Raw genomic sequence first — 14939 nt, 5'->3', positions numbered from 1 at the left:
GGCTATATCATGTGGTGAGTCAGTGGAATCTGACAGAACGAGGGGACATGGACAAAGACTGGTCTGCAGGAGCGGGAATATCAGGGTCTTTTGAGAAGAAGCCGGGGGGAGAGAAAGCGAGAGGACAGGAGATGAAAGGAGGAGAGGAGGAGAAGAGAAGATGGCAGGCAGTAGGTGTATACAGTTTATTTGGAAAGTATTCAGACCCCTTTCCCTTTTCCACTTTGTTACACTACAGCCTTATTCAAAAACAAATTAAATAAAACACATTCTCATTAATCTACACACAATACCCAGTAATGGCAAAGAGAAAAAACAGATTTTTAGTCATTTTTGTAAAGATATTAAACCTAAAAACCCAGAAAAATCTGATTTACATAATTATTCAGAACCATTGCTATGAAACTCAAAATTGAGCTCAGGTGCATCCTGTTTCCATTGATCATCCTTGAGATGTTTCTCCAAATTGATTGGCTATGATTTGGAAAGACACACACCTGTCTACATAAAGTCCCACAGTTGACAGTGTATGTCAGAGCAAAAACCAAGCCATGAGGTTAAGGAGACGTTTATCTAAAGTTCCATGCATAACACTTGTATTTTCATCAACATTTATGATGAGTATGTCTGTAAATTGATGTGGCTCTCTGCAAAATCACTGGATGTTTTGGAAGCAAAACATTACTGAACGTAACGCGCCAATGTAAACTGAGATTTTTGGATATAAATATGAACTTTATTGAACAAAATATACATGTATTGTGTAACATGAAGTCCTATGAGTGTCATCTGATGAAGATCATCAAAGGTTAGTGATTCATTTTATCTCTATTTCTGCTTTTTGTGACTCCTTTCTTTGGCCGGAAAAATGACTGTGTTTTTCTGTGACTAGGTACTGACCTAACATAATCGTTTGATGTGCTTTCGTCATAAAGCCTTTTTGAAATCGGACACTGTGGTTGGGATTAACAACAAGTTTATCTTTAAAATGGTGTAAAATACTTGTATGTTTGAGGAAATTTAATGATGAGATTTGTGTTGTTTGAATTTGGCGCCCTGCACTTTCACTGGCTGTTGTCATATCGATCCGGTTAGCAGGATCTAAGCCATGATAAGTTTTAAATGAATTGTCGGAAGGGTACCTGGGGAAGGGTACCAAAGAATTTCTGTAGCAATGAAGGTCCCCATGAACACAGTGGCCTACATCATTCTTAAATGGAAGAAGTTCGAAACCAACAAGATCCCTAGAGCTGGCCGCCCGGCCAAACTGAACAATCGAGGGAGAAGGGCCTTGGTCAAGGAGGTGACCAAGAACCTGATGCTCACTCTGACAGAGCTCCAGAGTTCCTCTGTGGAGATGGGAGAATCTTCCAGAAGGACAATCATCTCTGCAGCACTCCACCAATTAGGCCTTTACGGTAGAGTGGCCAGACGGAAGACATTCCTCAGTAAAAGGAACATTACAGCCTGCTTGGAGTTTGCCAAAAGGCTCCTAAAGGACTCTCAGACCAAGGGAAAGAAGATTCTCTGGTCTGATGAAACCAATATTGAAGTCTTTGAACCAAATGCCAAGTGTCACATATGGAGGAAACCAGACACCATCCCTACGGTGAAGCATGGTGGTGGCAGCATCATGCTGTGGGGTTATCTTTCAACAGCAGGAACTGTGAGACTAGTCAAGATTGAGGGAAAGATGAACAGAGCAAAGTACAGAGAGATCCTTCCAATCTGACAGAGCATGAGAGGATCTGCAGAGAAGAATGGGAGAAACTCCCCAAATGCAGATGCCAAGCTTGTAACGTCATACCCAAGAAGACTCGAGGCGGTAAACGTTGCCAAAGGTGCTGCAACAAAGTACTGAGTAAAGGGTCTGAAAACGTATGTAATATTTTATTTTTAATACATTTGCAAACATTTCGAAAAACCAGTTTTTGCTTTGTCATTGTGGAGTATTGTAGATGTAATAATTTTTAGAATAAGGCTGTAACAATCTTTTGGGGAAAGGGTCAAGGGGTCTAAATACTTTCCAAATGCCCTGTAGATACAGATGTAGTATGTAGGGGGATCGATGATAGTATATCTCAAAGATGGAACACAGCAGTAAAAATAACAGTTTGAGAGTAGCACATGACACTCGCTTCCCTACCAGCACTAAGTACCACTAATAAGCAAACTCAATAATACGTAACGAGACAGGGATGAAAGCAATTTGTGTTGGAGGGAAACAGCAAACACTGTTGAAACCTTCAAAAACATCTCAGTCAGAGAGCGGTTGAACGAAGAGCGCAGCTATAGCGACTGCAATTAGAAAAGCAACTAGAGTCAAATGACATCTCCCCTGCTGACCTAAACATCTTAAATGAACTGCATTAGGCTCAATTCCATTTTCTAAATGCTTTTTTCATTAACTTCTGAAGCAGTGCTCTAATATCTACTCACCCTCGTTCATAGCAACCTCAATATTTCCAACTTCATAGCCAACTGGGGCAGCCTACATACAAGGAGGAGAGGGGAGCTTTTTATGGTAAATGTTTCCTTGTTTTTCCATGAACCCAGTCAAGGGCGGTAGGCAACTCCAAAAAAACGTTTTTATTTGTTTCACCTTTATTTAACCAGGTCGGCCAGTTGAGAACAAGTTCTCATTTACAACTGCGACCTGGCCAAGATAAAGCAAAGCAGTGTGACACAAACAACAACACAGAGTTACACATGGAATAAACAAACATACAGTCAATAATACAATAGAGAAAGTCTATATACAGTGTTTGTAAATGAGGTAGGATAAGGTGGGTGAGGCAATAAATAGGCCAAAGTGGTGAAATTATTACAGTATGGCAAATTAAACACTGGGGTGATAGATGTGCAGAAGATGAGTGCAAAATAAATAACAATATGGTGATGAGGTAGTTGGATGGGCTATTTACAGATTGGCTATGTACAGGTGCAGTGATCTGTGAGCTGCTCTGACAGCTGGTGCTTAAAGATAATGAGGGAAATATGAGTCTCCAGCTTCAGGGATTTTTGCAGTTCGTTCCAGTCATTGGCAGCAGAGAACTGGAAGAAAAGGCGGCCGAAGGAGGAATTGGCTTTGGGGGTGACCAGTGAGATATACCTGCTGGAGCGTGTGCTGCGAGTGGGTGCTGCTATGGTGACTAGTGAGCTGAGATAAGACGGGGCTTTACCTAGCAAAGACTTATAGATGTGGAGCCAGTGGGTATGGTGACGGATATGAAGCGATGGCCAGTCAACGAGAGCATACAGGTCACAGTGGTGGGTAGTATATGGGGCTTTGGTGATAAAACGGACGGCACTGTGTTAGACTGCATCCAGTTTGCTGAGTAGAGTGTTGGAGGCTATTTTGTCAATGACATCGCCGAAGTCAAGGATCGGTTGGATAGTCAGTTTTACTAGGGTATGTTTGGCAGCATGAGTGAAGGAGGCTTTGTGTCACGGCCATCGAATGAAGAGGACCAAGGTGCAGCGTTGTCAGCGTATATTTTCCCTTTTTATTAAAAATGTCGCCAACAAAACCAATAAACAATACAAAACGACCGTGAAGCTCACAGGGCTATGATGCCTCAAACAAAGCTAACTTCCCACAAAGAAAGGAGGGAAAGGGATACCTAAGTTTTGTTCCCAAACAGAGACAACGATAGACTGCTGTCCCTGATTGAGAACCATACCCGGCCAAAACATAGAAAAACAAAACATAGAATGCCCACCCCACATCACACCCTGACCTAACCAAATAGAGAAATAAAACGGCTCTCTAAGGTCAGGGCGGGACACTTTGTTGAGAAATAGGAAGCCGATTGTAGATTTAATTTTGGATTGGAGATGCTTAATGTGAGTCTGGAAGGAGACTTTATAGTCTAACAGACACCTAGGTATTTGTAGTTGTCAACATACTCTAAGTCAGAACTGCCCAGAGTAGCGATGCTGGACGGGCGGGCAGGTGCAGGCAGGGATCGGTTGAAGAGCATGCATTTAGTTTTACTGGCATTTAAGAGCAGTTGGAGGCCATGGAAGGAGCGTTGTATGGCATTGAAGCTCGTCTGGAGGTTAGTTAACACAGTGTCCAAAGAAGGGCCAGAGGTATACAGAATAGTGTCGTCTGCATAGAGTTGGGTCAGAGAATCACCAGCAGCAAGAGCGACATCATTGATGTATACAGAGAAAAGAGTTGGCCCGAGGATTGAACCCTGTGGCATCCCCATAGAGACTTCAAGAGTTCCGGACAACAGGCCCTCCGATTTGACACACTGAACTCTGCCAGAGAAGTAGTTGGTGAACCAGGTGAGGCAGCCATTTGAGAAACCAAGGCTGTTGAGTCTGCCGATAAGAATGTGGTGATTGACAGAGTCGAAAGCCTTGGCCAGGTCGATGAATACAGCTGCACAGTATTGTCTCTTATCAATGGCGGCTATGATATCGTTAAGGACCTTGAGCGTGGCTGAGGTGCACCCATGACCAGCTCGGAAACCAGATTGCATAGTGGAGAAGGTACGGTGGGATTCGAAATGGTCGGTGATCTGTTTGTTAACTTGGCTTTCGAAGACCTTAGAAAGGCTGGGTAGGATAGATATAGGTCTGTAGCAGTTTGGGTCTAGAGTGTCTCCCCTTTGAAGAGGGGGATGACCGCGTCAGCTTTCCAATCTTTGGGGATCTCAGACGATACGAAAGAGAGGTTGAACAAGCCAGTAATAGGGGTTGCCACAATTTCGGCGGATAACTTTAGGAAGAGAGGGTCCCGATTGTCTAGCCCCGCTGACTTGTAGAGGTCCAGATTTTGCAGCTCTTTCAGAACATCAGCTATCTAGATTTGGGTGAAGGAGAAATGTGGGAGGATTGGGCAAGTTGCAGTGAGGGGTGCCGGGCGGTTGACCAGGGTAGCCAGGTGGAAAGCATGGCCAGCCGTAGAAAAATGCTTATTGAAATTCTCAATTATGTTACTGAAACTACAGCAGAAAACCCCTTGAAACAAAAAGCACCCCTGACAACTTCTGCAAATGCAAATATGGTTTTTTCAGAATTTCTGTTTCCAGACCCTTATATCTTCTGTTATGAATCTTCCATATGCTCTTTCATACATATGACAGTACCTCCTCAGTCAGATCTGAGTGGGGCAGTTTTGTGTTCATTAGGGCGCCCTATTACTGGCACAGACGGCAGGACTTCCTGTTTCCCAAAGGAATGGAGGGGTCAGGGGTTGTTTGGGGGCTATACGAGGAGTCTCCGTGTTGCTCTGTGTCAAACTGCCAGTGGAGTACCCATATGTCATTGTAAGAGGACTCATACCTTTCTTACCCAGTGAGCTCCACTTAAGTAGAAAAAAGTATAACGTTTCTATGGAACATTTGACTGCTTATTCCCCCACAGTTACTAAGACTAGGCCATGTTCACTAGACATGAAATGGAAGAAAATGGCCTTCCAGCTGAACTTATCCAATAAGAAACCCTAGTTTATGTTTTACATTGCCCAACCATTCTGCTCTGATGCTGTATGCCCTGATGAATACGAGCCTGGTCGACGACTACTGGAACAACTACCAAAGATTTGCCTTATGCTAACTCTTGAGCATCAGTCCTTAGCTTGAGCCTTTGGTGTTGTTAAGTCTGCATTTCAGAGAAACCCATCTACAGCATTACAAAGTGAATGACTAACCAAAATGACTTTCAGAGGATGAGGGGGTACGCCAAATAAATGCTGTTTTTTCCACAGACCGTAGAAATTGTCAACAAGGCATTACCCAAGACCAATGAAATGCTCCATTGAGATCTCCAATTCAGAAAAAGAGTTTCTCTCCCTTTACTTCTCACAAAAAAAACACATAACAATGTTCTTATTTATCATTACTGCCAGGCCCTGACCCCATCAGTAAACCACAGGGGGAGAGGAAGAGAGGGTGAGAGAGAGGAGAGATAGACTGATAGAGACACAGGAAGAGAGCAGGAGACAGAAAGGGACCACAACACAGACAAAAAGGATGATGTGAGAGAAGGAGAGGAAAAGTGGAAGACATTCCTCCCAGGCCACAGTTGTGGACTGTGTATCTGCCAACACTCATCCAGACCTCCTCCTTCTGTCCTGAATGGAGCTTCCAGGAAAGAAGGGAGCGAAGAACAACAACAACAAAACCTCAGAATGGGGGACTGACTGGCTGGCTGCTGGCCCTGGAAGAGGAGAGGATGAGAACCATAGGGTGACTTCAGGGGAGAATGAAGTCCATGGAGGGACTGAGCCAAAATACACTGGGCCTCTATCCTTCCAGGGCCAGAGGCACGTGGAGCTGCCTAACAAGCTGAGCTGAATCCAGTCAGCCAGTCATTTAGTTTAGATATGGAGCTGCCTGGCAGACTGAGTCCAGTCAGTCAGTCTGTCAGTTTAGATATGCAGGGATTTCCCTGGACAGTGTTGATACATTGACAAGGAACAGCCAGCTGTGAGTCATACCAACACGAGAGGCTGAGTGTGAATACTGTACTACTCACCAGCATGTGTGCGAGGGATATAGAGAAACACACACTTATAGAGGCTCACACATATAAATAGGCATGTGCCCACATGCACTGGCTCAACTTCAGACGCCTATACACAAACATTAGTTATATAAGTATTAGACAGGCAGACATGGACAGATTTGACAAAATTCTACAAATTCAAATCTACACAAGTCCTCTTCTAACCACACATCTAAAAATCTACATCAACATCACAAACCGGTCCTCAAAATAAAAAGGTCTTCAAAAGCTCAGTATTGCCATGAAAATGGGTCAGGCAGAAGTACTTTGGCGTATTCCAAGGTCGGTTTAGCATTTTAACCCCCAATGGTTAAAGTTAGGATGGGGGAGGGAAAACTGATCCTAGATCTGTTGCCAATAGGCAGCTTCATACCCTGATGCACAGCCTCAAGCAGCATTCTACAAAGATGAGAAACCCATTCTCAAGGGAATGAGAACAACACTATGAGGTCTTTCTCAAGAACATTGGTGAACAATGAACATTTTTCTCAAAAGGACAATGATGAACAATGACTTTACCAGGTGCTCTCATTTGAGGCCTATTACGTAGTACTGGAGCTGTCTAGCCTTGATGAGAAAGAGAACAATAATGAGTTGGCAGTTCCTAGCTAGTGTGACCGATGGGGTTAAAACTCAGACTTTCTAAGGGACAGTAGAGCACATTAGCCTGCTAAGCTGAAGTCTAGGCATTCACTTAGGTTGCCAATGCAACTAATCAGGTCTCTGGCAAATATACTCATTGTGCAAGCGTTTTTACCCAAAGACCTCTGTTACACTACCATGCCTGGGGGTTAACTTCCTCAAGGGGGGTGTTAGGCAGGTTAGGAGCCTGATGAGGAAGGATGTCTGGAAAAGGTTAACAGTAAGGTCTTCATTTTCTTGTTCTTTATTTATTTTGGGGGGGATTATGTGTGTATTGTTATTGTATTGCTAGATCTTACTGCATTGTTATAGCTAGAGACATCGCAGGTGCAGCAAAACTGTGCAAGCGACCAATAAAATAGGATTTGAGCTCTGCTGTATGCTAACAGGGGCCAACGACTGTGGGGGTTTTGTGTGTAAAATGTGTGTGCACTGTGTGATGCTTTCACTGCTTCAGTATTCTCTGGTGGGTGTTTTAGCTAGATAATGAGGTTGAGACAGAGATTCTAGGCTATGTTTCACCTTACCGCTGATACAGGGTCAGATATTTATCAAGGTTATGGTGAGTGAGGTGAGGTAACCTGATCCTAGATCTGTGGTTGTACATAACGGGTACCTCAAACCTTGTAGATGCTTCAAGGGCCACTTACCACCGTGTGATGAAATAGGAGCTCCCATGACAGGATCATCTTTTGGTTGAGCACCATATCAAGGAAGTCATAGATGAAGTAGCCTGTTGAACAAAACATGGAAAAGGCATATTCTAGCTTAGAACCAAAACAAAGCAATGGAGATTGATTGAACAAAGGCTTTTTCAGTGGAGGAGCGTTTGGCATATCAAGTATATTTAGTGGGGACCCCTCTTGCCAGTCGCTTCCATGACGACACCAAGGATGGTAACCAAGATGTCAGTTAAAGAGTGCTATTTAGATCAGTCCCCCGCTATGGGCATAACCATGGAGACGGCTTTTCAGAATGGTGGAAAAATAATGAAGCGTTAAAGATAGTCGGGTGTGTGTGTGTATGTCGCGGAGGGGATCCTCCTCTAGGGCAGTCTATAATTAACCCTAGTCTGTGTTCCTACTACATATTCTATTTGACATTCAACACCAAACGGCTTCTGTAAATATTGTGATAAGACGTGTACCTTTAGAGCATCCTCAGCTGCTATATGACAAACACATGCTGAAGAAACAACGAATGTTTACTTCACCAAATTGTCCAAATTGAATCCCAAAAATAATTCTTACTGTGCATTGGGAATTGATTTTGACTGAATAGGATCCGTATTAGATTTTAAAAGTGTCATCCATTCATCTCTTATCATTCCTAGACAGGTATAAAGAAAAGCTATTTTACAACCAGCGAAGACCGTCAACCTAGGTCAAGCTCTCACGTTATGGAACCATGGTGGCATGTGACCAACTGTCCAAAAGGAATCATTGTTTCGGTCTCTCTCTGTCCCTCTCTCTCTCTCTGTGTCTCTCTGTCCACATCTCACCCCCTGCCCCTGTTCTTCTGCCCTAGTTTCTCTCACACCTTTCTGTACCACCACACGTGGCTGAAAAAGGAAACATTTTTTTACAGTGTTTAAATTCAACAGCAGCATGTTACGGCTGGTGACTGGAGCCAAGCTCTCCCGTTCTGTGGGTTTTGGGCAGTGACTGTCCAACGACATGGTGATCAAACACAACTTGTCTATACACTGGCTTACAGTCAAACCCTGGATGTTTGGTTGAGATGAGTCTACATCAGAAAATCTTTGTGACAGATTACAGTTTCTCAAAACAAACATATTCTTAAAATGAACTTAACGACATACCCAATAGGAGAGTGGCACTTCATGGTAGTGTCATGTTTGGTGTGTAACACTGCATTTACCTTTGGTCAGCCTGGGAGGGTACCTACTGCAACTGTTATGCATTCCAAAATGTCAACACCTTTGCCTTGGCCTGACATAATCAAGTCAGTCCACAGACAGAGGCCCAGACTAGTGTTTGTTTGGTCAATCAGAGCGAAAAACAAACAAAACATTTTAAATATAGCCTTCGAACATACAGTAGGTTTCTACTATGTGGCCAAGCTGCCATGTCAAAATTGCCGATAGTGAAAATACTTTGTCTTTCTAGCTTTGCATTGTGGCCTGATAGTGACGGCCATACTATAGGCTCAGTGTCACTGTCACGCCACATTGTTGTAGGCAGGGCTCAGAGGAAGCACCATCCACCATCCCTCCTCACCCGGACTACCTTCTCTGTTAATTCTCTGTTATAGATGGCATTTGACCCAGGGAGATTGCTGCGGCATATATCAACAGCCTTCTTCTCATGCGCTATGGCCCATTCTAGGGTCACGCAACCTACAGGGGTAGGCCCGGAGCAGTGCCTGGGACGAAGCATCATAATGCTCCCCATTGATTCTAGAATTCCGGCAACACTAATAACACTGACATGCAGCATTCAATGGTGGGTGGATTCTCTGGGAGAATGCTAACAATCCTTGGAATTCTAAGGGAGCCCTTGTTAGCTAGGCACAGATCCAATAAATTAACAGCTTATAGTGTGTAAATTAGCTCAATACACGAGCCAATTAGAGAGCATGAAGTCAAAATAGAGGATTTTTTATTTAAAGGGGCTGTACTGCTGGGGTTTACTTTAAGCTCAGTGTGGTGGCAGGAAGCCTGGTTGTTAGAGCATTGGACGAGTAACCGAGAGGTTGCAAGATCGAATCCCTGAGCTGACAAGGTGAAAATCTGTCATTCTGCCCCTGAACAAGGCAGTTAACCCACTGTTCCGAGGCTGTCATTGAAAATAAGAATTTGTTCTTAACTGACTTGCCTAGTTAAATAAAGATTTTGTCCATCTAGCCAAGACTCCTAACCAAGTAAAAGCAATGGTCTGCTGTTTGACTTGTGCTCCAGGCTTAATACTCCTTCTACAGACCAATTTTAGCTGTCAGACACATGAAGCGTGTTGGGTAGAGGTCATTGGAGGGGTATAGGCTGACACACATACACTATTGCTCTAAGTTATATGAGAGATAGACAAGGTCAGGTGGCATATCCTACCAACGGGACATTAAATACTGTAATATCTTATCTTTCACTGAGTCGTGGATGTTCGACGACACGGCTAATATAGAGTTGGCGGGATTTTCCATGCGTCGGCAGAACAGAGAAGCTACGTCTGGTAAGACGAGGGGTGGGGGTGTGTGTCTTTTTGTCAATAACAGCTGATGCGCGATGTCTAATATTAAAGAAGTCTCAAGGTATTACTCGCCTGAGGTAGAGTACCTTATGATAAGCTGTAGACCACACTATCTACCAAGAGAATTCTCATCTATATTATTCGTAGCCGTCTATTTACGGCCACAGACCGATGCTGGCACTAAGACCGCACTCAACCAACTCTAGGCCATAAGCAAACAAGAAAATGCTCATCCAGAAGTGGCACTCCTAGTGGCCGGGGACTATAATGCAGGCAAACTTAAATCAGTGTTACAATTTTTACCAGCATGTCACATGACTGTGTGATAACACTCTCAGTAGCCGATGTGAGCAAGACCTTTAAACAGGTCAACATTCACAAAGCCGTGGAGCCAGACGGATTACCAGGACGTGCACTCAAAGCATGTGCAGACCAACTGGCAAGTGTCTTCACTGACATTTTCAAGCAGACCACCATAGTCCATTCGCCCAAGGAAGCAAAGGTAACCTGCCTAAATGATTACCGCCCCGTAGCACTCACATTCGTAGCCATGAAGTGCTTTGAAAGGCTGGTCATGGCTCACATCAACAGCATCCTACCGGATACCCTAGACCCACGCCAATTCGAATACCTCCCCAACAGATCCACAGATGTCGCAATCTCAAACGCACTCCACACTGCCCTTTCCCACCTGGACAAAGGGTACACCTATGTGAGAATGCCTACAGCTCATTGACTACAGCACAGCGTTCAACACCATAGTGCTCACGAAGCTCATCACTAAGCTCAGGACACTGGGACTAAACACCTCCCTCTGCAACTGGATCCTAGACTTCCTGACGGGCTGCCCCCAGGTGGTAAGGGTAGGCAACAACACATCTGCCACGCTGATCATCAACACTAGGGCCCCTCAGGGGTAGGTACTTAGTTCCCTCCTGTACTCCCTGTTCATCCACGACTGCATGACCAAACACAACTCCAACATCATCATTAAGTTTGCTGATGACACAACAGTGGTAGGCCTGATCACCAACAACAATGAGACAGTCTATAGGGAGGAGGTCAGAGAACTGTCAGTGTGGTACCAGGACAACAACCTCTCCCTCAATGTGAGCAAGACAAAGGAGCTGATCGTGGACTACAGGAAAAATCCATTAACATTGACAGAGCTGTAGTGGAGTTTCAAGTTCATTGGGCACGACAAAACCTTTTCCCCCTCAGGAGACTGAAATTATTTGGCATGGGTCCCCAGATCCTCAAAAGGTTTTACAGCTGCACAACACAATTGAGAGCATCATGACCGGTTGCATCACTGGTATGGCAACAGCTCGGCATCTGACCGTAAGGCGCTACAGATGGTAGTGCGTACGGCCCAGTACATCCCTGGGGCCAAGTTCCTGCCATCCAGGACCTATATAATAGGCGGTGTCAGAGAAAAGCCCATGAAATCGTCAGAGACTCCAGTCACCCAAGGCATAGACTGTTCTCTCTGCCACCACACGGCAAGCAGTGTCGGTGCGCCAAGTCTAGGACCAAAAGGCTCCTTAACAGCTTCTACCCCCAAGCCATAAGACTGCTGAACAATGAATCAAATGGCTACCGGACTATTTACATTGACCCCCCATTTGTTTTGTACATTTGTTTTGTTTTTGCTGCTACTTGCTGTTTATTATCTATACATTTTCACTTCACCCCTACCAGCATGTACAAATTACCACAACTAACCTGTACCCCGCACACTGACTCGGTACTGGTACCCCCCTGTATATAGCCTTGTTATTGTTATTTTATTGTGTTACTTTTTATTATTTTTTACTTTAGCTTATTTGGTAAATATTTTCTTAACTCTCCTTGAACTGCACTGTTGGTTAAGGGCTTGTAAGTAAGCATTTCACGGTAAGGACTACACTTGTTGTATTCGGCGTTTTTGAACATAAGATTCAACAACTGAGACATAAACTGAACAATTTCCACAGACATGTGACTAACAGAAATTGAATAATGTGTCTCTGAAAAAAGGGGGGGTCAGTTAGTAACAGTTCGTATCTGGTGTGGCCATCAGCTGAATTAAGTACTGCAGTGCATCTCCTCCTCATGGACTGCACCAGATTTGTCCGTTCTTGCTGTGAGATGTTAACCCACTCTTCCACCAAGGCACCTGCAAGTTCCCGGACATTTCTGGGGGGAATAGCCCTAGCCCTCACCCTCCGATCCAACAGGTCCCAGATGTGCTCAATGAGATTGAGATCAAAGCTCTTCGCTGGCCATGGCAGAACACTGACATTCCTGTCTTGCAGGAAATCACGCACAGAACGAGCAGTATGGCTGGTGGCATTGTCATGCTGGTGGTTCATGTCAGGATGAGCCTGCAGGAGGGGTACCACATGAGGGAGGAAGTCGTCTTCCCTGTAACGCACAATGTTGAGATTGCCTGCAATGACAACAAGCTCAGTCCGATGATGCTATGACACACCGCCCCAGACCATGACGGACCCTCCACCTCCAAATCGATCCCACTCCAGACTACAGGCCTCGGTGTAACGCTCATTCCTTTGACGATAAACGCGAATCCGACCATCACCCCTGGTGAGACAAAACCGCGACTTGTCAGTGAATAGCACTTTTTGCTAGTCCTGTCTGGTCCAGTGACGATGGTTTTGTGCCCATAGGCGACGTTGTTGCCGGTGATGTCTGGTGGGGTCCTGCCTTACAAAAGGCCTACAAGCCCTCAGTCCATCCTCTCTCAGCCTATTGAGGACAGTCAGAACACTGATAGAAGGATTGTGCGTTCCTGGTGTAACTCGGGCAGTTGTTGATGCCATCCTGTACCTGTCCCGCAGGTGTGATGTTCGGATGCACCGATCCTGTGCAGGTGTTGTTACACATAGTCTGCCACTGTGAGGATGATCAGCTGTCCATCCTGTCTCCCTGTAGCACTATCTTAGGCGTCTCACAGTAAGGACATTGCAATTTATTGCCCTGGCCACATCTGCAGTCCTCATGCCTCCTTTGCAGCATGCCTAAGGCACGTTCACACAGATGAGCACCCTGGGCATCTTTCTTTTGGTGTTTGTCAGAGTCAGTAGAAAGGCTTCTTTAATGTCCTAAGTTTTCATAACTGTGACCTTAATTGTCTACCGTCTGTAAGCTGTTACTGTCTCAACAACTGTTCTACAGGCGCATGTCCATTAATTGTTTATGGTTCATTGAACAAGCATGGGAAACCATGTTTAAACCCTTTACAATGAAGATCTGTGAAGTTTTGGGGATTTTTACGAATGGTCTTTGAAAGACAGGGTCCTGAAAAGGGAGTTTACATATGAGATGAGTAATGTAGGATATGTAAATATTATTAAAGTGGCGTTATTTAAAGTGATTAGTGATACCTTTACTAAGTCAATTTCTTAAAGTGTCCAGAGATTTGTTGGCAGCAGCCTCTCTATGTTAGTGATGGCTGTTTAACAGTCTGATGGCCTTGAGACTGAAAAACAGATTCTATCTCTCGATACCAGCTTTGATGCACCTGTACTGACCTCGCCTTCTGGATGATAGTGGGGTGAACAGGCAGTGGCTCGGGTGGTTGTTGTCCTTGATTATCTTTTTTTGCCTTCCTGTGACATCGGGTGCTGCAGGTGTCCTGGAGGGCAGGTAGTTTGTCCCCGGTGATGTGTTGTGCAGACCGCACTACCCTCTGGAGAGCTTTGCGGTTGAGGGCGGTGCAGTTGCTGTACCAGGCGGTGACAGGATGCTCTCAATTGTGCATCTGTAAAAGTTTGAGAGTGTTTTAGGTGACAAGCCAACTTTCTTCAGCCTCCCGAGGTTGAAGAGGCATGGTTACTCCTTCTTCACCACACCTTTGTGTGGGTTGAACATTTCAGTTTGTCCGTGATGTGTATGTTCCACCTTCTCCACTACTGTCCCGTCGATGTGGATGAGGGGGATGCTCCCTTTGCTGTTTCCTGAAGTCCACGATCATCTCCTTTGTTTTGTTAACGTTTAGTGAGAGGTTGTTTTCCTGACACCACACTCCGAGGGCCCTCACCTTCTCCCTGTAGGCCTTCTTGTCATTGTTGGTAATCAAGCCTACCACTGTAGCATCGTCTGCAAACTTGATCATTGAGCTGGAAGCGTGCATGGCCATGCAGTAATGGGTGAACAGGGAGTACAGGAGAGGTCTGAGAATGCACCCTTGTGAGGCCCCAGTGTTGAGGAGCAGCAGGGTGTAGATGGTGTTTCCTACCTTCACCACCTGGGAGGCGGCCCGTCAGAAAGTCCAGGACCCAGTTGTCTCGAGCTTAATGACGAGTTGAGGGTACTATGGTGTTAAATGCTGAGCTGTAGTCAGTGAACAGCATTCTCAAATAGGTATTCCTCTTGTCCAGATGGGATAGGGCAGTGTGAATTTTGATTGCAATTGCATCGTCAGGGGACCTGTTGGGGCAGTAAGCAAATTGGAGTAGGTCTAGGGTATCAAGTAGGGTGGAGGTGATATGATCCTTGACTAGTCTCACAGCACTTCATAATGACAGAGTGCAACAAGGCAAGTGCAAGTGCAACAAGGCAATAGTC

General features: G+C 44.9%; 2 protein-coding genes across 2 annotated transcripts in view; one reads left to right on the top strand and one right to left on the bottom strand.

Moving 5' to 3' along the window:
- Window positions 1-14939, top strand: part of LOC135552870 (apoptosis-inducing factor 3-like) — a 63497-nt gene that overhangs the window by 23020 nt on the left and 25538 nt on the right. The gene's annotated exons all lie outside the window — the stretch shown is intronic.
- Window positions 1-14939, bottom strand: part of LOC135552869 (TLC domain-containing protein 2-like) — a 41643-nt gene that overhangs the window by 18942 nt on the left and 7762 nt on the right. Inside the window, exon 3 of the mRNA XM_064984782.1 lies at window positions 7815-7897. Within this exon, the coding sequence (XP_064840854.1) occupies window positions 7815-7897 (83 nt within the window). The remainder of the gene's footprint in view (window positions 1-7814; window positions 7898-14939) is intronic.

The sequence above is a fragment of the Oncorhynchus masou genome, chromosome 13, assembly GCF_036934945.1.
Source record: "Oncorhynchus masou masou isolate Uvic2021 chromosome 13, UVic_Omas_1.1, whole genome shotgun sequence".
In the NCBI taxonomy this organism is placed as follows: Eukaryota; Metazoa; Chordata; class Actinopteri; order Salmoniformes; family Salmonidae; genus Oncorhynchus; species Oncorhynchus masou.
Note: the sequence above shows the minus strand (reverse complement) of the source record. Positions and strands in the feature narration are given on the sequence as shown.